At 56.8% G+C, this 20864-nt stretch overlaps 2 protein-coding genes across 2 annotated transcripts in view; one reads left to right on the top strand and one right to left on the bottom strand.

Moving 5' to 3' along the window:
* The window catches only part of BRCA2 (BRCA2 DNA repair associated), a 47272-nt gene extending 43330 nt beyond the window's left edge, over positions 1 to 3942 (top strand). Inside the window, exon 27 of the mRNA XM_075562766.1 lies at positions 262 to 3942. Within this exon, the coding sequence (XP_075418881.1) occupies positions 262 to 876 (615 nt within the window). The 3' untranslated portion in view covers positions 877 to 3942. The remainder of the gene's footprint in view (positions 1 to 261) is intronic.
* N4BP2L1 (NEDD4 binding protein 2 like 1) lies at positions 2571 to 19064 on the bottom strand. The gene is made up of 5 exons (XM_075562767.1): positions 18821 to 19064; positions 8922 to 9049; positions 8700 to 8788; positions 5928 to 6004; positions 2571 to 4649 (listed from the first exon to the last, which is right to left on the bottom strand). The coding sequence occupies exons 1-5, from the start codon at positions 18985 to 18987 to the stop codon at positions 4391 to 4393; spliced, it is 720 nt and encodes a 239-aa protein (XP_075418882.1). The 5' UTR covers positions 18988 to 19064; the 3' UTR covers positions 2571 to 4390.
* Positions 19065 to 20864: the final 1800 nt, after the last annotated feature.

Below are 20864 nucleotides of genomic sequence, written 5' to 3'. Positions count from 1 at the left end.
AGAAGTGAATGTCTCTGGGCTTGAGGGTTGGGAACATGTGTTGTGTGACTAGATATTCCCGAGGAAGGATGGAACTGTGTGTGGTGTGACTGTTCCTGAGCCCGTGTGGCGTGGGACTGGAGATACCTGGTGACAAGCTCGCTTCATTTCGTTTCAGAGGTAGCTGTAGCACATAGTTGTCACGGGCTTCTTCTTACTGTGGTTTTATTAGCTGCCTTGTACTCATGGGATTAATTGTCCAACTTTTCTCTCACTTTGTAGTCAAAAGGGGCGTCTCTTCCTGTCCCCATAGCTGCCCCAAAGACTGCGAAATCCTGTGGGAAAGTTGAGGAAGACGGCAATGACCTGAAGACAGCCAAAAAGAGGAGGGCCTTGGATTTCCTGAGCCGCCTGCCTGCACCCCCACCTGTCAGCCCTGTCTGCACTTTTGTCTCGCGTGCGGCACAGAAGGCGTTCCATCCACCTCGGAGGTGCGGCACCGCCCACGGAGCCCCACTGGGGACCAGAGCTTCGACGTCTCCGCAGATGACCCCACTGGGGAACGCCATGGACACTGCGCTGGTGGAAAGCAATTCCATCGCTGACGAAGAACTTGCTCTGATAAACACCCAGGCTCTGCTGTGCGGCCCAGCAAGAGAAACCCCCTCGGCTGTGTCTCCCAGTCCACCGGGACAACGCCGCCTCAGCCAGAGGCCTCCCCAGGGCCGCAGCAGCCTGGCCCCATGCCCGAGCTCCCAGGAAATGGCTTCCACAGAGGCACAAGACAGGAGCCTCATCTGCAGGAGCCAAGTGGAACCCCACATTCATGGAAGAGACTGCCGAGTCACCCCAAGCAAAAGTGACAGTGCATGCACTGTTGGTGCCTCTCCTTCGTAGTTTGCAGAACAGAGCCTCAGCTGTGGCCTGGTGCCAGGCTGAGGACACAGTATTTTCTGACCCGGCTGTTTCCTTCCCACCCCAACCTTAAAGCCGACCTGGTGAATGTGCTTACCCCCTGGGAAACCAGTGAGTCTGTCTGACGGGATTTCATCAACACGTGTTATGTTCTTACGAGGTTTCTGAGTGAACTGCTAGACACAGGTGCTCTGGCTCAGAGTCCTCTCCGGGTGCACGCTGATTACTGATATTTGTGTCATGCTAACTCGCTGTAGAGCAGTTCTCCTGAAGGCATGTGGGGCTCTGCTCTCCCACCAGCCTGGGGCGAGACCAGTTCGTCCTCCCCAGGCTGTGGCTGCAAGGTCAGCTGATGTCTAGGGGATGAGACTCTTGAGACACAGAAGCAGGAACCTGGGCTGCTCTTCCTGAGAGTCGCCTGCCTTCAGACCTACCCAGCTTCCCTGTGTCCAGAACCCAGCCCTCCCACCTCCTTCCCACGCCCCATGCAGGCGGCCCAGGGAGGCCATGCGAGTCTCACGGCGCTCACTTCCTGCTGCACAGAGAGCAGGGACAAGCAGGTCCAAGGAGGAGGCAGTTCTGAAATCTGGTCTTTTTAATGGCCGTAAATGTGTATGTCAGATCATGTTTTCCTACCTAATTAAGCCCAGTTCAAAACCAAAAATCGATCCTTTTAAAAATCAGTTTGTTTCTGTAAATGATGGCCTGGGATCCATGCTTTATTCTCATGTATAAAATCCATTAGCACAGTCGGGAGTCTGTTGCTGATGTGCCTGCCCCTCAGTCTGAGGGACATGGGTTCCGGTGTGTTAGCACATTGTTTCGCGCTAATGTCCTGGTCCCTGCATTGCAGGCAAGCATAATGGCACGTACTGACCAGAGTGTAGCCCTTCCTTTCGGCTACAGGCCTCATTCAGAGCACTGGGAAATTCCATGAGCTTCATTCTGGTTCTTGTAGAAGCCCCTCCTGGAGCTCAGGGACACGTGCTTTCCTTGTCTTTGTAAACACCACCCCATGCTGTGTGCAGAAAGCAGAACGGTCGAGTGGGCACGTTATCCCCTCAGAGGTGGTAGTTGAACGATCAGTCCCCAGGGTCTGCCACACGGCGAATGGTGGCAGGTCCGAGGCATGAGGTTGACTTACTTGGCTGTCCACTTACGAGCCTGTTTTTTTATACCTGTTAGACACACACACGAAACAGCAGAGCACCTGGTACTTTCCCACATGGCCCAGGTCATTAGGAGGAAAGACAGCTGGACCCTTGAGGACACCTGTGTGCCCCGCCTGACCTAGACTCGTCAATGGTTCATGGTACAGAGAAACTGGTTGTCTGGTTGATTGCATTTGTTAATTGTTTTTTTATATGTATTATTGATTAAAGCAAATCCGTCTTGGAAGAAGTATAACCAGAGTGCTTCCTAGCAGCAGAGATGGCAGACTTCCTCTCTTGTCAGGAGACCCCAGTCCCTGGAGAGGGACACGATCAGTAAAGTCGGAGGAGACCCCGGAGGAGATGGACTGACACAGCAAGTGCAGCAATGGGCTCAAGCAAAGGAGCAGTGGTGAGGGTGGCGCAGGACCGCAGTGCTCCCTTCTGCTGTGCGCAGGGTGCTGTCAGAACCAACGATAGCACCCAACAACGACACTGATTAAAGAGCCGTCCAGGACAAATGTGTAAAAGAGTAATACTCACTTTTTAATAGCCATCAAAGCACCACGATATGGGGCCCTGGAACTAATACTCCACAGCATCAGAAAGCAGCTGCTGGCCAACAAGAACGCAGGGGTGCGCCCACGGGGCCCCTTCTGTCATGGTTTCCACATTTGCTTTGCTCCAACCCCGCGGGACTTGAACAGCTTCAGACATCCCAACTGGGAACACTCTAGACTTGTGGCAGAATTTCATTGTCTTAACTGAGGCCACGTAAAACACCAACGCTGCATGTTACAGCGAACAAGGCTTTGGGGCGATGGGTAAGCACTCACTGAACTGAGAGTTCCAGATCTACCAAGAGGCACCCTGAAAGGCCTGGCGATCTGCTTCTGGAAAAAAGTAGCCACGGCCACTGGAAACCCTGTGGATTGCCGCTCTCCCACACACGTGGGGAGATGGGCAGGAACTGGCTGGACAGCCACTGGTCCCATGGCCCACATCCTGGGATGCCGATTCCTCATTCCCAAACGCTGCCGCTGCCAACCGCTTACATTTATAGGTATTTTAAAAAATCGTTTCAGTTTTCCTTCCAATGATTGATGTTTTAGAAGACACGTCTGTTTTACTCACACCAACTGAGTAACATGGAAGAAATAAGAGGCTGCGCACTCTGGTAAAGACTGACAGTCTTGGAAACCCACGGGGCCGTTCTACCCTGTCCTACAGGGTCGGTGAGTCAGAATCGACCCAATGGCAGTGAGTTGAACTGAGTAGCGGCCAATTTTCTTTCCTGTGGTTGAGAATTTACACAGCAAAATATGCGCCGATTCAACAGCATCTGCGCGTGTTCATGACAACATACTATCAGGTGTGCAGTGGTTCTTGCCCTCTTCTTCCCACAGAGACGAACTGCCACCTCTTAAGCTTCCTAGAAATTTACTTATAAAGCGAATATACCAGGAAGTATACATCAGAGTGTAAACACACTCCAGGTCAGGGAGAAGTTAGTACTTTTTTCTAAGACGTGCCCTTTTTAAGTTGTCAAAACTACTGAGGAAAGTCAAATCTCATTTGAAGTCACATCTAGTGTGTTAATTACTGCTCTGTTTGGCAAGGATGTCCTGGTGGCACCGTGGGGAAAGCGCTTGGCTGATAAAGATCGGCAGTTCAAACCCGGCAGCAGGGAAGATGAAGCCATCTGCTTCTTTACAACATTGGGAGCCTTACGAGGCAGTTCTCCCTTGTCCTCAAACTTATGGAATCAATTCTCACTCATAACCACCCTCCAGGGCAGAACAGAATTACCCCTTTGAGTATCCCAGACTCACTCTACCTACAGGAGTAGAAAGTCCCATCTTTCTCCAGCGGAACTGCTGGTTTTAAACTGCTGACCTTGTTTGGCAGCCCAATGGTGTAACCCACTGTGCTACCAGGTCTTCTATAAAACACTAAGAGCCTCAACTGCCTCTAGAAGTGGGCTTAAGTTTGGGTGTGTCTGTCCATTGGTCCAACAGCATCAACTGTTGAATCTGTGTAAGTGATGCAAGCCCGCCTGCATAAACCAATTTTTGGAAGGAATAGCTCAAGTGATTTAAAAACCAGTCATTGGATCCATTCTCAGGATCATCTCAGGGTTTCCCTCACGAAGGGGGCTTTGTTTCATCCAGCCTGCGGTCGCCCCGCCTCATCCCTCGCTCACAGGACCGCTGGACCAGAGGCTGGCTGAGCGTGATGACGGCAAGGACGTTGGAAAGCGCCTGGGATTCTGATCGACACTGGAATTAGAGCTCAGGAGCAACACGGACACACGGGTGGCGGGCAATTCTGAACGTGGGAGGGGACTAATACCGTGGCTGGTAGCCGCCCCTCCTGCTGAAGGCGCGCTCATGGGCTAAGCCACCGTGACCCCTCCGGTCAGGCAGCTCTGTGCAGGTGTGCCAGTGCCCGCCACTGTCGGGTGGGGACTCGGCCATCCGGTCCTGGCTCTGGTGCCCTCGGCTCGGCTTCTCTGCATGCAGCACTCTCAGGAAGGTCACCCCATGCTCATACCGCTCTTTCATGCGCTGGATTTTCTCCCTGGGGACCCCGTGAACGTTCCTTCTGCGAGGGGAAGAAGAAATGCACATGGTCACACAGTGTCTGTCACCGCCAGGCCAGCATTATCACGTCCACTCTGAGCTTAACTGGCAGAAGCATGGCGTCTGTCTGGGCTTGCTGCCTCTCAGGGCCCACCCCCACACCCCAAAATGACCTCGGAGCTGGCGGGAAGCATGCTCTGGAAATCAAGGGGAGAGGAGGCCACTCTGATCTCAGGTTAGCATGTCCATAGCACACGTAGGGCAGCCCTCTGCCCCATCCAATCAAGATGCGTATCAGGCACCTTAGATTCTAGAGGCTGTCTGGATCCACCAGCCCCAGAAAGTTCTAGGTGATTGCTAACATCATCTTAGATTCTAGAGCAGCGGTTCTCAATCTGTGGGTCTCAACCCCTTTGGGGGTCAAACAACCCTTTCACAAGGGTCACCCCATTCATCACAGTAGCAAAATTTCAGTTATGAAGTAGCAACGAAAATAATGTTATACTTGGGAGGGGGTCACCACCACATGAGGAACTGTATGAAAGGGTCACAGCATCAGGAGAGTTGAGAACCGCTGTTCTAGAGGGTATGTAGCTACATTGACCAGCCCCAGAGACTTCTACATGGTTACTAACACCACCTTAGACTCCTAGGGTCCCTGAATCCCCCCCCAGGACATGGTGAAAATGTAACCACTAGAGGCTTGGCGCTGTGGAAGGAAGGTCCCTAGCCTGAGATTTTCACCCCCACCCCAGGTCATTGTGATGAAACCAGTCCACAGACCTACTTCCCAGAAACCCAGCTTGTACCGAGCCTCGTGTCTAGTCAGTCCACTAGGATTGAGGGTGACTGGACCTGGCCAGTGTTATCAAGCAACCCAGAGGTGGCGAACCCAGGCCAGTCTGAGCCCATGACCCCTGTCAACCCACCAGTGCTCTCGGGGCACCAAATGCTTCCTCCACGGACCCTATGTGAACCCCAGACTGGCAGACACCCATAGATCCTTATTTAGCCTCGATGCAAAACACGCCCCAGGTACGGCCAAGCTCATGCAGAGCCCAGTGCTGCGCAAGCAACACTAGTGTTTGTTAGTGAGACGGGTCCTCGGCAGGACCAGCTCCAGGGCTGCGCTAGACAGCAGGGTCCCACCAGAAAGTCTGCACGTTCAGTACCAGTCCCCCAGGCAATTGGTTTCCAAGAATTACCATCTCTGGCCTGAAAAGACGCTTCGGTCCGGCCTGACACACCTGAAAAGAGCAGGATACCCAATGAGGCTGGAGAGAAGCAAACAAGCAAGTACCTTGCTAACTCTGGAACGTTGAATTTCCAGCGAGTGGCAGGTTCTCGGAATATAACTTCATAGTTATTCTCGAGTGCCTGATTTTTCAAAAGCACATAAGACGTTGAAGACATGGTACGTTTGCTGCTGTTTAACATGCACAAGTCTTTCCTAGGACACCTGTGGTTTTAACCAGCCGCCCAAGACGCCCCATTCAGCTGCTGGAATAGTCCACTCATTTCCACACTTAATCACCCGCAGGCTACACACACTCCGCTTCCCACGGACACATTCCAGTTGATTTCCTCTAGGAGGCAGGAAAATGGGACACTGCTTCCTCTTTTTACATGGTGAAAACAGACGGCTGTGCCCTGAGACCCTTTTAGCACCTTACACCAAAAACATGCCCTCAAGTTTTCCCCAAACAACTGTTTATGGCGAGGGGCTCTTTGGAGATCTCTCTCTGCTGGGGTGAAGCTGACGGACAGCTTGTGGGACAGGGAGTTGATGTTTGTCAGGGAGGAGCCTGGCAGAAGGGGCAGGGATGGTGGCAGGCAGCACCACTCCAAGCTGTCAGTGTCACCAAAGGAATGGCCGCACCGGGGTATGCTCCACCGTGCGTATTCACCACCACCAAAAACAAATTATGTTACACAACAGCAAGCAGCGTGGAGGTGGTTGGATGTTCTGGTAATATCCTGCCTGCAGGAAGAAGAGTGACATCAACAGCCCCTCAGACTGAGGTCGTTTTGACAGGTACCTCGCCCCGCCCCTCAGCACCGTGGGTCAGACTCTAGGCCCACAGGAACGCAGAGCCTGAAGTCAAGGTCATTTCCACAGACCTCGGCTACATCGGGCTGCCTGCGAACGCAGCTGTCCCCGTTCTTCCATACGGTTCCCTTTCTTCGTTTAAACTCTCACACTGATTTGGGGGAAAGTGGCCCACACAAAGTGGTTTTCCACTCAACAATTCACACCCCTTGCTTCCTGACATTGATCGAGCCCCCACCATCGTTAACATCACTCTTCCCACTTCCTCCCCGTGTTTCCCACTTCTGCTCATCCTTCTCTCCCATCCCCTTCTGCCTTCGGAGCTTTCCCCTGGACAAGCGCCGCCCGGTGGACCTCAGAGGGTGGGCTGCTCTAAGGAGAGCGTACCTCCCTGGTGGTGGTCACCGCATAGGCTGGTCTGAGCGGTGAAGCCCGGGGCCTGTATTCTTCACGTTCATGAACGCACTACTTTGTCATCTCAGATTACTGATTACTTGCTATGCTCTAAGGCCCAGAATGAAATGCAAAAAGCTAAGAGAAGGGTGTCCTCCTCATTCTCTTAGTGGACACTCCCAACTGGCAGTGGGTTCAGCCCTCATGTCTGGATGCTCTTCAGTAGCTGAGGGCCCTGGTGGCGCAGTGGGCCATGCAATGGGCTGGTACAGCAAGGTCGGCAGTTCAAAACCGCCAGCTGCTATGTGGGAGAAAGATGAGGCTTTCTACTCCTGTAAAGATTTACGGCCTTGTCAACCACTGTGCTACAGAGTCCCTACAAGTCAGAACCAACTCAAAGGCAGTGAGGCGTTGGATTTTGGTTTTTTTCAGAAGCTGTGGGCAGCCGAAAAAGAGCTTTCACCACCAGGGCCTGTGAGGCTGGCTTCAGGGTTGGGCTCAGGCCTCCGCTCCTTCACTGCATCTCCTTGCTCCCCTCTTTCTGCCGTGGGCTCCAGCCTCAGGCTGAAGACCCAACCAGGGGGTCTTGCTGCTTCTTCACAAGATAGGCCCGTGGGAGACGGGAGGAAGTGCGGCTGGGCAGATGCAGATCTGGAGGTCTCTCTTCTATGGTGACAAAAATGACAAGAGGGCTACACGAGCCCGTCACGAGCCAATCCACTCTGCGAGGCAGTCACACAATGAGCCAGCACGTCACCCGGCTGCCTTCTCCCTGCCGCGTCTCCGTACTTCTAGACCCTCCCCCCACCATGCCTAAGGTGCCGTGGGTTAGACGGGGCTGCTAACCCCAAGGTCGATGGTCCAAACCCACCAGCTGCTCTGAGGAGAAAACGGTAAGGCTGCAGGCTTACGGATTTACAGGGGCAGTTGTTCGGTTGGGATTTGGTTTATCTCAACCACATCAGTGTGACCCCTTCAGTCTGTTTCTAAACTGAGAAGTTCTGCTCTGTTGGCTCCCCCGGGGCAGCAGAGACACACACACACACTACACACACCCACCACTGCCAAAGCAGGGCCACTGACTGCGGGATGCACCCTCTGGCCTCTAACGTCAGTGGCTGCCTCTCTGTGTGTAAGAAAAACTGCCCACAACAGAGAGGCCTCCAGAAACTCAGACCAGGGCTATTCACTAAAGACTGCTTACACTGGTGGCCAGTGGTTAAACGTCAGCTAACGACCACCACCAGGGCAGCAGTTCAAACACAGCCAGCGGCTCTGTGAGAGAAAGACCAAGCTGTCTGCTCCCCTGGACTGACGCCCCCAGCCCTGCTCTGCCACTGAACCACCCCCCCTGCCATCCAGGCCATGCCGACGCACAGGGACCCCCCAGGACAGGACGCTGCCCCTGTGGACTGGCCAGGCTGTCAGTCTGACGGGAGCACACAGCCCCGTCTTCCCCTTGCATGGTCCACCGACTGGGACTTGCTGACCCGGGAGGCGGCCCGCCGTGAAACAGCCCATGGACTGCCCACCCCCACCCTGGGTGGCAATGGGGGGGAAGGTGGCCGGTCGGAGGAAGAGGGGAGAAGAGGCGTGTCCGGGGCCCACGCGTGGGCGTCTTCCTCCTACCATGGCCGCGTAGGGCTGCATCTCCCAGGCCAGCAGGTTGGTGTTATCGATAATTATGGGGGAGACGCCACTCCGCATGGCTTTCCGGGCTGCAACACAACGCGACACAGTGAGCAGAGGGGCAGGACGGGGAGGGAGGGGTCAGCGCCAGCTCCCCTGGGGTCCCCGGGCCGCGGGAGGGGCGTGGTCCCGGACACGCCCCCGGGCGGGGCGGGGCGTCACCTCGTTTCTGGTTCCACCTGTGCGCCTCCTCCAGGAGGTCCGCGTTGAACTCGTAGGTGCCGTCCTCGCCGAGGAAGAAGTCGTCGGTGCTGAAGACCTGGGCCCGCGGGGCGTCGCGCTGCAGCTGCCTGCAGGGTGGGGGGCAGAGGGGTACCCGGTGCCCTCGTCTGAGCAGCCCATTCCCCGACGGTGACCCCACGACAGCCGGCCGCCAGGGCGCCCTATCACGGTGCAGGTGGTGGAGTCTGCTCCCTAGGAGGGGGCTGGGGGAGGGGTCAGCTGGAACTGCCCATGGCTACTTCTCTCTCTCTCTCACCCAATGGAAAACACTGCCGTTTAAACAGCTCCACTCGCCGGACCCTGCAGGGCAGCGTAAACTGCCCCTGAGGGTTTCCCAGCCGTGACACCGAGCGAAGCAGACACACCTTCCTCCCTGAAGCAGACAGCCTCATCTTCCTCCCTGGGAGCGGCTGGTGGGTGTGAACTGCCCACCTCCTACCTAGCAGGCCGGCACCAATGCCAATGCATCACCGGGTTCTTTGAACTACACGACCCCACTGCCCCCTGATCTATTTGGACTCACAGCGCCTCCACTCTCAACAGAACAGAGTCAGGGGAAGGCAGGGTACAAAGGGGGAACAGATCACAATGATCTACATATAATCCCCCCTGGGGGACAGACAACAGAAAAATGGGTGAAGGGAGACATCAGACAGTGTAAGATATGACAAAATAATGCTTTATAAATTATCAAGGGTTCATGAAGAGACAGAGGGAAAAAATGAAGTGATACCAAGGACTCAAGTAGAAAGCAAATGCTTTGAGAATGACGATGGCAACAAATGTACAAATGTGCTGGACACAATGGATGGATGGATGGATAGATGGATGGGTGGGTGGATGGGTGGATGGATGGATAGATGGATGGGTGGATGGATGGATAGATGGATGGATGGATGGATGGATGGATGGATGGATGGATGGATGGATGGATGGATGGATGGATGGGTAGTGATAAGGGTTGTACGAGCCCCCAATAAAATGATTTAAAAACAAACAAACAGACTGTCCACAGGCTTTTTCAAACGCTTAACAAAGCAGATTTGCTGGTTCCAACGCACAGACCCCAACAGACGCCAACAGAAATGCTGCCGCCGTTTGCCAGGTGGCACAGCTGCTTTGCGGCAGCCGGGTGGTTTGAAGCACCGACATTTCTGTTAGCTGTTGCTGAGCGCCCACCCAGGGCGTCTCCCTAGCCCCTGCCCACCCAGGGCCTCTCAGTTTCACAAGGGAGATGCCAATCTCTGGAAGCTCTCCCCTGAGTAGGAGGCAGGAGAGGACTGAGTTGGGCACGTGGATGCTGACCGCTTTGAGGCTTCGAGGAGCTGGTCAGCACTGCTGTAGTGACCAGAAGGCTTGGCACCGTCCCTCCTTCCCCATCGCCAGAGCTTCAGAGCCAGCCCATTTCCTAGGGCCGCCTGACACCTGCCCTCGGCCCTGGGGGGGGGGGCGGTGCAGGGAAGAGTCTTTCCTGGGAGCTCTGTCCCCCACACGGGTGAAGAAGAAACCAGCTCTCACTGAGCTGTGATGGGTGGGGCCACCCTGTGTAACAGACTCCTATTTCTAGTCAACAATGTCCAAAACCAAATGAAAACTGCCGAGCTCTCGCAAACGCACGGGTGCGCACAGACACACACACACCACAGGAGGGGAGCTGTAGCCAGCAGGACCCCCCCCCCCCCTGCTCTAGAAGAAAGACTAGCCTGTAGTATTTCCTCCCAAAAAAGCCCACCATGCTGGGCCCCGAGTGCAGCCTATGGCTGCGAACCAAAGACAGCTCAAGTCCCCCAGAAGATGGCACCAGAGAAAGGCCTGGGGATCCCCTTCCCAAAAACTCAGCACGAGCAAACCCTCTGCAGAAAGACTGACGTCTTGGGGGTCTGGCCTCCCCTGGAGCCTCAATCAGTGACCAGGGAAGCGGCAGTCGAGAGCTGAAAAGGCGAGGTGCATTAGGTAAACCTGCTGCAGGATACCTCCGTCCTTCGGGTACTGAAAGGCAAGGCCACACTTTGGGGACCAAGCCATACTGCTTGCATGTGCGTCCCCTGTGCTGTGAGAGTCGGACATGGAATAGGAAAGGCCGCAGAACAGCAGCCATTTGAATGGAGCTGGAGACCAGTGCACGTGCCAGGGGCTGCGAAAGGACAAACCTGTCTCGGGAGAAGTCCGGCCAGAGCACTCCTGAGAGGCAGGGAGGGCGAGGCTCCGTCTGACACGCTTTGGACGTGTTGTCAGGGGAGCGCAGACCCTGGAGAAGGCATGGTGCTTGGTGAAGCGGAGGGGCAGGGACAGAGAGGAAGGCCCTCGACGAGACGGACAGACGGACGGACACCGTGGCTGCAAGGCCGGGCTCCGGCACGGGAGGAGCCGTGCTGGGCCATCAGTGTTTCCTTCGGGTGTGCACGGGACCAACGGCAACAGCAAACCCACGGGAGCCGCTGCGGCGCGCGGGTCGCTGTGGGCCGGCAGCGACCGCACAACAAGTGTTTGGTGTGCCTTCAGCTTGGTTATTAGCCCTTCACAGGAAAAACAAACTCCACCAAAACCCCTCTTCCGACTTGTGGGCAAGAAGAGGTTCTATCCGAGGTTGGAACAGAGGTGCCTGTCTGCTCGCCTGGTGTTTTCCTGGCCAAGCAAAGGCATTCGGCGGCGGGGGCCCTGGAATCGACGGCTAGCGTTGGGTTCGTGCAGAATCCGTACCAGACCAGGAGGCGGCGGCGTGAAGAGAACACGGGCTCGCTCACTCACTCACTCACATCCAGTGTCCTCAGAAGCAACGGTGGTGAGACGTGACCTCGCGTCCTCCACGGATTCCATTGACCAGCCCCTGGAGAAGGGCGCCATTCTTGGTAGGGTTTCAAAGAGCGCCTGGAAAATCCCGTTCTTGTTCGGTTCCCGTTTCCCGTGAAGCATGGGAAGCCCCTTGCGTGTTCTCCTCAGCTACCTGCAAGTTCGCTTTGTGTGCTAACGTCCTTCCTCTGCCCGGGAACCCGGTCAGTCAGCCCCAACCCTACCTGGATGACTCCGCCTGTCCCCGCCGCTTTGAAGTACTCCTTAGTGTGAATGATGATTAGGCCTCTTCTTGGGGTTTCTGCTTGGGCCCACTAGGAGCACTAGTGTAGCAGCTAACTGCAAGGTCAGCAGTTCAAAACCAGCAGCCGCTCCGAGGGAGAAAGACAGCTTTCGACTCCCTCAGACCCCGGGGGCAGTTCTACCCTTAAGAGGGTCACAGTGTGCCAGCACCGACTCCATGTCAGGGGGTTGGAATTTTTTATATCGGATCCACTGCACTTGATGTGTAAGCCCTTCATTAGCTTCTTTCCAACCCCGGTCCTATCCCGTTGTTGATCATCTTTACAAATCGTACACTGCTGGTTTCTTTCCTTGTCTTATCTCGCTATTTCGGAAGGCGGTCTCCTAAGAAGCTCCCTTCCTGGTGTCTTGAACTCCGTTCCTGGTCGGCCAGAGAGGCTGTGGGTGCGTTTTCTTTTTTCCCAGGGGTGCCGAGAGCTTGACCATCAGAATCTCGCTTTGGTCTGTAACTCTCTGATGAAGTAGCTGCCATTTCTCCAGCTGTCCGCACAGCAGCTCCTGTGTCCAGAGCTGGGCCGCTGGCCGGCTTCCACAGCTTGGCTGTGGTGCTTTATCTCAGGTCTACACAGAGCCAGGAGTGCAGCACTCAGCCACTAGCAGGAAGGGTGGTGGTTCGAGCCCACCCAAGGCATCTCAGTAAAGAGGCCTGGCCATCTGTGTCCAAACGGTCATGCCTGGATGCCCTCTAAGGGGGCTCTGTCCACACACACAGGGTCACCCTAAGTCAGAAGGGAGCAACCCCGATTCAGGCCACGGGTGTTCAGTTCTTGGATCCATGTGGCTGCCTTCTTGCTTAGCAGTTGGTCTCCATTCCTAACGGGGCCTCCTGGTGGGCAGATGGTGCCACCCAGCCCACTGAGGCCCAGGTGGGACGCACCTGCCTCCCGGATCTGCAAGGAGCCTTGACAAGGGTATCTTATAGTCGGTGACCGTGGTCAAGCACTAGGCTGTGAACTGAAAGGTCGGTGGTTTGAACCCACCCGGCAGCTGCTGCTCTAAAGACTGCAGCCAGAGAAGCAGCGGCAGGTTCACCAAGAGTCAGAATCGTTCCAAACAGGACAGTCTCGTGCTCAGAAACAGGCTCTCTCAAAAAAGGAAATAATGACTAGACGGAAAGAGGAAAACCTCAGTAACAGAGAAAGCAGGAAACATGAAAAACTGAAACAGCTTTGAAAATTGGTCAAAAGGGAGAACAAATGACATTATATTACATTTGGGCCTAACTGCATCTGCCTCAACTGACTTTACCATGCTCTCTGACAACAACAACAATCACTGCCACGGGGTCCGTGCCAGCTCAGAGCAACCCTACAGGGCAGGGCGGGAAGCTCCTGCGAGTGTCCACGGCTAACTGTGTGCAGCAGTAGAAAGCCCATCTTTCTCCCAAGGAGAGGCTGGTGGTTTCAAACCCCTGACCTTGGGGATCACAGCCCAACTCATCACACGTCTATGGTTCATACAGGTCTGGTTCATTTTAGAGACTTTATCATTTAATAAGAGGACATTAGAAGTCACGCCTGGGGCAGAAGGCAATCGTACAGACGGAGTCATAGACTTGGCCAATCACTTACAACACGGCCGAGCAGAGGGAATTAGGCTGGCCTGGGCGGCTTCAGCGTGCAGTACGGGAACGGTGACTTACACGGATTAAACTCCCACGTGGACGCCATGCAGAGCGTTCAGCAGCACTCATGAACGAAGGCAGAAGGTGCCTTTGAGAGCCGTGCACACCACCGAGAGCTGAGGGGCTAGTAACACGGCAAATGCGTGATAGCCCCAGGCCGCCATTCAGAGCACGGGATTTGAACCAAAGTCCAACCACCACCAGTTCCGTACGGGCCGGACAGCAGTCAGCAGCGGCAGCTTCGCGCAAAGTGGCGTCTGGGCCTGAAGTCCAAGGGAGCCGTCGGCTCCTTAAATCTGCCCCGGGGGAGTTTGAGGTAAAGGCCAGTTCCCTTCGCGGGGTTTCCATGTCAAGTCCTTCCGGAACAGCCTACGAAGGATGCTGAGTGCCTTGAAGGGGCAGAGGTCAAAGTCCCAGTCGTCTGTAGCACACAGGCTGAGTCACCAAGTGTCCAATTAGGGACATCGTACCGGGCGCATTCTCCCCTTGGGTTCTATGCAAGTATAGTGAAGAACTTGGTTTTGTTTTTCCTGGTGGGAGGTTGTTGTTTCTAGTTTACCCACAATCCTTGGATTGTTTACTCCCCTTCTGCAAGACACACGTGTCCCCCTCCCTCCTTCGGGGCTTGAACTTCCAGTACGGTTCGTTCATCGGTGTGGTCTCTTGGCCTGGTGTGGGTGACCTTGGCACAGTGCCCTTTGGCAGCCACTGAGTCATGGTCTTCTCCCTCCGGTGCATCTTGAAAAAACGGTCCCCAGCTTGGGGGGGGGGTCCTCTCTGTCAGTGGCATCTGCTTGTTGAGCTTCCTGTCACCTTGGCTGTGAAGCATCCCTTGTGCCCAGCTGGGTCCCCTCAGGAAAGCATCCCTTTCCCTTCTCAGCAAGCCCGTGGCGTCAAGAAACCACGAGAAGGAATTTGTCCTGATGGAAAAGGTCGGTGAATGAGGACAGAGCATGCCTGGCGTCTCCTTGAGAGGACGGCTCTGCGGAGAGCCCCACACTGAGCCAATACACGCGAGCTACATGTGCATCCGCTTCGGCGAGACGGCCGAGGGTGCGCTTGAGGACCAGCCCGGAGGTAAAACTCCTCGCGGAAGGTTCAAGGCCACCGCTAAGGCGCTAGCTGAGTTCCATGCGCTTCAGGAAAAAGCAAGCGGGCCAGACTGCGAAGTGGCATTCACACAGCATCCAGGTCACATGACATCTCGTTTCACAGGACCGGTCCTGGGCAGAGGGGAGCCCGAGAGCAGTGGTTACGTGCTGGACTGTTATCACAAGGTCAGCAGTTCGAAACCACCGGCCTCTCTTCGGGAGAAAGATGGGCCTTTCTCCTCCCACAGACAGATAAGGAAGACACAGGTGACAGCCTCAGTGATTGGCAAGCCAAGCCTCACGTCAGAAAGACTGCTCCTTCCTCAACGAGAGACAGCAGCCGGCAGAGCCACACCGGGAGAGAGCAAGGTCCTGAGTGCGCATTTCCAGGAGATGAGGACCGACCTGCTCTTCTGCTTTGAGAAATGCCAGTGCGTGAGAAAAATTGGGGAAATGGCACAGAAGGAAACAGAGAACATGCCCCGGGCTCCGAGACCAGACAGGAACACCGCAGGCTTCGTCTTTCCAGCCCCTGTGCATTTGTAACAGTTCGCCATGGCCCATCTCTTGGTCACGTCCCGGCCTTGGGGCTCAGGAACACAGGCCCGGTCATGCCCGCTGAGAGGTGACTCTCTTACCTCCAGGACCCCCACCCCCCACCCCAGAGCAGAGCCAGGTCTTCCAGGGCCCAGAATGGCGGCACACAGAGTCGCACGGAGCCTGACCTCAGAGCAGATGGCCGGCCCAGTTGCATTAGGACGCTCTGAGATGGTGCTCAGTCACCAGCCGTGTACGGGGGACCTCCAAATCCCAAACCAAACTCACTGCCGCCGAGTCAGTGCCGACTCGCCGCGGCCCTGCGAGTGTCCTAGACGGGAACTCTCCACCTGGGGAGGACGTCCATCTTTCTCCCGAGGAGCAGCGCACACCCTTGAAAGTCAGCGTTTAAAGCGGTCTCCAACATGCACGTCGCCTTTGCGGGGCCCGCTTCGCAGGAGAGAGATGGCAGCGTGACGGGGTTGAGTGGGCACTACTGCCGAGGCGCGACTGAGCTTGCGTGCGGAGCCATCAATGGACGTTGAGGTCAAAGGCCTTTAGCTGACCGTCACCTCAGATCCCCACACTGCCATCGATTGGATCCTGACCCGCAGTGACCCTGGAGGACGGAGCAGACCTGCCCCTGTGGGGTTCCAAGGCTGCAAGTCTTTACAGGAGCAAAGAGTATCGCTGCCAGAATTCAAACTGGGGAGAGGGGGGAAGTGGGGGGAACTGATCACAAGGCTGGATATATAACCCCCCACCCCAAGGGACACGAACAGAAATGTGGGTGAGGAGAGATTAACCGATGGTGTAAGATATGAAATAACAATAATATAGAATTAATCAAGGATTCATGAGGGTGGGAGTGTGGGGGGACACAAAAGAGCTGAAACCAAGGGTTCAAATAGAAAGGAAATGTTTTGGAAGTGTTGATGGCAACATATGTACGTGTGCTTGATACGACTGAATGATGGATTGTTATAAGATCTGTAAAAGCCCCCAATTAAATTTATTTTTTTAAAAGTTCAAGCTGAAAAAAAAAAAGTTCAAGCTGCTGAGCTTATAATTAGTAACCCGATCGTCACTCACCCTGCCCCCTGGGCTTCCTGAGCCAATACCAACAAACTCCCTTCTTAAAAAAAAAAAACAACAACAACCCAAGACAAGACAGTCAGAAGGCGCGATATAGTCCAGCTGGGTTCCTTCATGGCAGTCACATACAAGGGAAACCAAAGGCGGGAGAAGCCGGGGACTGGAGATGGCTACTTAGGGCACCTGGTGTCACTGTGGGTTAAGCACTTGGCTGCTAACCAAACGGTCAATGGTTCAAACCCACCATCCGCTCCACGATGAGAGGATGAGGCAGTGTGCTCTCGAAAGCCGACAGCCTTGGGACCTGTGGGGATAGATGCTGCCTCTCAGTCCCATAGGGTCGCCTCGGGCAGTGGGGTTATTCATGGACTGACTGCCCAGTGTTTCCCGCCCCACCCCCCAGCTGCAGAGAGCCAGAGAGAGAGAGAGAGAGAGAGAGAGAGAGAGAGAGAGAGAGAGAGAGAGAGAGATCCATTTGTCCCTGAAGTTTAGTAAGCGGGCTTCTCAGCTGGGGTCTCTACTTAGCCACCCGTCAGTCACCAGGCTGGCATGAAAATCCTGGCGAGTACACTGTGAGAGCTGGAGGCCACCCCAACCCTGGGACAACCCGCTGGCCTGGCAAGTGAAAGGGCTGGAGTCCAAAGACAGGACCAGGGCTAGGAGCCTGCACTGGGGCTCCCCCTCCCCCATGTGCCCTTCCCTTCTGCCTGGCGCTGAGCACTTCCTCCTAGGTCTGTGGCAGGGGGGAGGCTGTTAACAGAGGTGCCCCAAGGCAGAATCACAAACCAACCAGCTCTGCTGGCCCCGCGGAGGGCCCTGGCCCCTCAGTCTCCTCCAGCCCCCACTCCACAGAGGAGAGAGCCAGGGTCTTAGGGCAGGGCACCCACAGCCCTCTGAGCCACCCACTCCTCTCATCAACAAAACTTCCACTCTGCCAACCAGTCGGGAACCCTGACAACACCTGTTGGCTGACCCTCCCATCTGTCACTGGCAGGGGCCCTCCTGGATGTCCAGGCCCATGATATGTGGCGCTCACCTGGGTCACTGTCAGCCGCTCTGGCGGTGACACTGAATGCTCTTGGAGGTTGGGGACCACTCCTTGGAAGGACACCCACTACTGGCCAGATGAGCAATGGGCAGCCAATGGGCCCGAGGACAAGCAAGGCCACGTGCCAACCCGCAAGGCGGGCAGCACATGGAAACTGGTGCTCAGAGGGGGGCCTCCAGCGGTGGGCAGGGTGGCTGGGTGAATGGGTTAGCCCAGGGGAGTGGGAGGCCAGGCAGGTCGGCAGGCCCGTGACAGCCCAGGCCTTGAGCAAAAGAACCAACAGTTCCCGCTGAGCGGAGCTGCCCGCTGGAGAGGTGGCCTGCAGAGGTGGCCGCGGGCAGAGAGCGTGCACTGGCCATGGACCTGCCAGGGGTGTGTGCTGCTTATGCAGTTCTCAAGTAGCCGAATTGGGGTGCCTGTGTCAGTTCTGGCTAGGGCGGTCTGTCGCCGCCCCTGCCCCTTGCCTTGGGTGCATTCGCAGCTTGGAAAGCAAACAGCCGGGCCTGGAGTTCACAGCAGCTGCTGGCCCTGCGTCCTGGGCGCCCCACCGCGGGCGGCAAGAACCGCTCTTTGCTCCTCTTTCAGGGTAGTCCCTGCCCAGGCAGGGGTGGGGGGTGGGGGGGAAGGCACGAACGTGGGGCGCAGGAAGTGGGGGGAAGGGCGGGGTGGTGGTGGTGGTGGCGAGCACTGGGCAGAGCTGGGCGCAGAATGTAGGACATGAAGCAGGGGGTCACCGAGAGGCAGGGGGCGCCAGGCGTGGGTGAGGGGCGTGGGCAGGGGTCTCGGACTCTGGGGGGGTGCGTGGGGCAGGGGTCTCGGACTCTGGGGGGGTGCGTGGGGCAGGGGTCTCGGACTCTGGGGGGGTGCGTGGGGCAGGGGTCTTGGGCTCTGGGGGGTGAGGGGTGAGTGGGCAGGGGTCTCAGGCTCTGGGGGGGTGCGTGGGTAGGGGTCTTTGGTTCTGGGGGGGTGAGTGGGCAGGGGTCTTGGGTTCTGGGGGAGTGCATGGGACAGGGGTCTCGAGCTCTGGGGGGGGTGAGTGAGCAGGGGTTGTGGGCTCTGGGGGGGGTGCGTGGGGCAGGGGTCTCAGGCTCTGGGGGTTCAGTGGGCAGGGGTCTCGAGCTCTGGGGGGGTGCATGGGGCAGGGGTCTCGGGCTCTGGGGGGGTGAGTGGGCAAGGGTTGCGGGCTCTGGGGGGGGTGCGTGGGGCAGGGGTCTCGGCTCTGGGGGCGGGGCGGGGGGCCGGGGTCTTGGCTCTCGGGGAGCGCGGGGGCAGGGGTCTCGGCTCTGGGGGCGGGGCGGGGGCAGGGGTCGCGGGCTGCGGAGGGGCTGCGGGGCGGGGGCGGCCGCCCTACCTGGCCAGCGTGGTCTTCCCGGAGCCCGGGAGGCCGCGCAGGAGGTAGAGGTGCTTCCGGAAGGCGGGGCGGCGCGGCGGGGTCCCGCGCGGGGGCGGCGGCCGGGGCTGGGGGCGCTGCTGCGGCCGGAGGCTGAGGCTCCCGAAGGACTCCAGGAAGCTCTCCATGGGGAGGGGCGGCTGGGGGCCCGATCCCGGCCCCGGGGTCCCGGCCGCGCCGCCGCGCTTGTTTGTGTGGCTCTGCGGCCACGTGACGGCGGGGCGGGGCTCTGCCGCCCAGGCCCCGCCCCTCCCGGCCCGGCCCCGCCCCCCGCCCGGCCCGGCGCGTCCGCAGCCTGGGACAGACCCACCGACCGACCGACGTCCGTCCCCGTCCTGTGGTTTCCCGCCGCACTGCCTCCGCCTGCGGGATCTGCCAGCCGTTGCCTAGAGAGCTCCGTGGTCGCCTCTCGAACTCGACTCGCAGCCCCGTGGGGCAGGTAGACGGCCTGTCGAGCCCCGCTGTCGCTCCCCACGGCTGTGCACAGGTGGTTTCCATCCAGCGCTGACCTGACCTTGCAGATCCAGTCGGAGAGCAGCACCCTCTGACCGGGTGGGGGGCACCCAACACCTGCCCCCACCTTCACCACCCCTGTTTCCCTCCCTCCCTGCTCAGCCCCTCCACCCTGGCTATGACCCCTCCCCCCCCCATTGTCTTAGCCTGTAGCTCCTGCTCAGGCCATACCAAGAAAACCACCCCCACCCCCACTGCCCAGCGGAGCAGCCATGCCATGTTTCACTGAGTTTGGACACCTGCCCTGTCTGGCCTGTCACTGTTCCCCTGGGAACCCCTGTTGCTGTGACTTTAAGGAGATTCAGTGATGGGATACACCTTCTGGGCCCAGTGTGGGGCCCAGCTGAGGGTCAGCAGCATGGGGGCTGGCCCTGAAGCTGGGTGTGCGTGTGCACACAGAGGGAGGGTGTACCAGCGGTCCTGAGGGGTGAAGGTGAGCTGCCCTGGGTGGCCTCTACTCAGGGTGGGTGGGTGAGTGAGTGAGTGAGAGTAGGGGTGTGTGTGTGTGTGTGTGTCGCTGTCCCTGGAAAAACCCCTGTCCCTTCTGTGGAAGACAGTATTTTCTGGGTTCTTAAATGACACACACTGGAATTTCCAGGCTTCTCTAAATATTAGGGGGAAACCAAAAGGAACAGAAAATGGGCATGAACCCTGTGTCAACACACATGAGGCTGGTGGTGCTGGGTTACCCTAACATACATAAGCCTGATGGTGCTGGGTTACCATAACATACATGAAGGCTGGGGGTGCTTGATTACCCTAACATACATGAAGGCCGGGGGTGCTGGGTAACCCTAACATACATGAGCCTGATGGTGCTGGGTTACCCTAACATACGTGAAGGCTGGTTGTGCTAGGTTACTCTAACTTACATGAAGGCTGGGGGTGCTTGATTACCCTAACTTACATGAAGGCTGGCAGTGCTGGGTTACCCTAACATACATGAAGGCTGGTGCTGGGTTACCCTAACATATGTGAAGGCTGGGGGTGCTGGGTTACCCTAACATACATGAAGGCTGGGGGTGCTGGGTTACCCTAACATACATGACAGAATGCATTGAGCAAAGATTCTACAGCAGAATCCTGATCAAAGGGGCAGGACGAACACGCAGAACAGAATTTCCAATTCTTGAGCAATCCAGATCTCCAGGCTCATGGGGGCTTGATGAGTCCCCAAAACGATGACCCTGAGATAATCGTTCAATCAAGACTCCAGACGGTCCTTGAGGTCGTTATTAGATTAAACTAGTGGAGCTGAATTCGTACAAAGTGGAGCCCTGGGCTCTTTTAGGGGTCTGTCTCTGGGGTCAAAGTGACAACAGCAACTGGAAAGGTCACCCAGGAACGACTTGGGGGGGGGCAATCAGGAGGCGGAGAAGGGCTGGCACTAAGGACTGCGCAGGTGAAAACGGCTGCACGCTTCCCTAGCAGCAACCACACATAAATAAGAAACAACGGATGAACTGTGCCTGCGTTATGGGGACCCCCGAGG

The sequence above is a fragment of the Tenrec ecaudatus genome, chromosome 11, assembly GCF_050624435.1.
Source record: "Tenrec ecaudatus isolate mTenEca1 chromosome 11, mTenEca1.hap1, whole genome shotgun sequence".
Lineage (NCBI taxonomy): Eukaryota > Metazoa > Chordata > Mammalia > Afrosoricida > Tenrecidae > Tenrec > Tenrec ecaudatus.
Note: the sequence above shows the minus strand (reverse complement) of the source record. Positions and strands in the feature narration are given on the sequence as shown.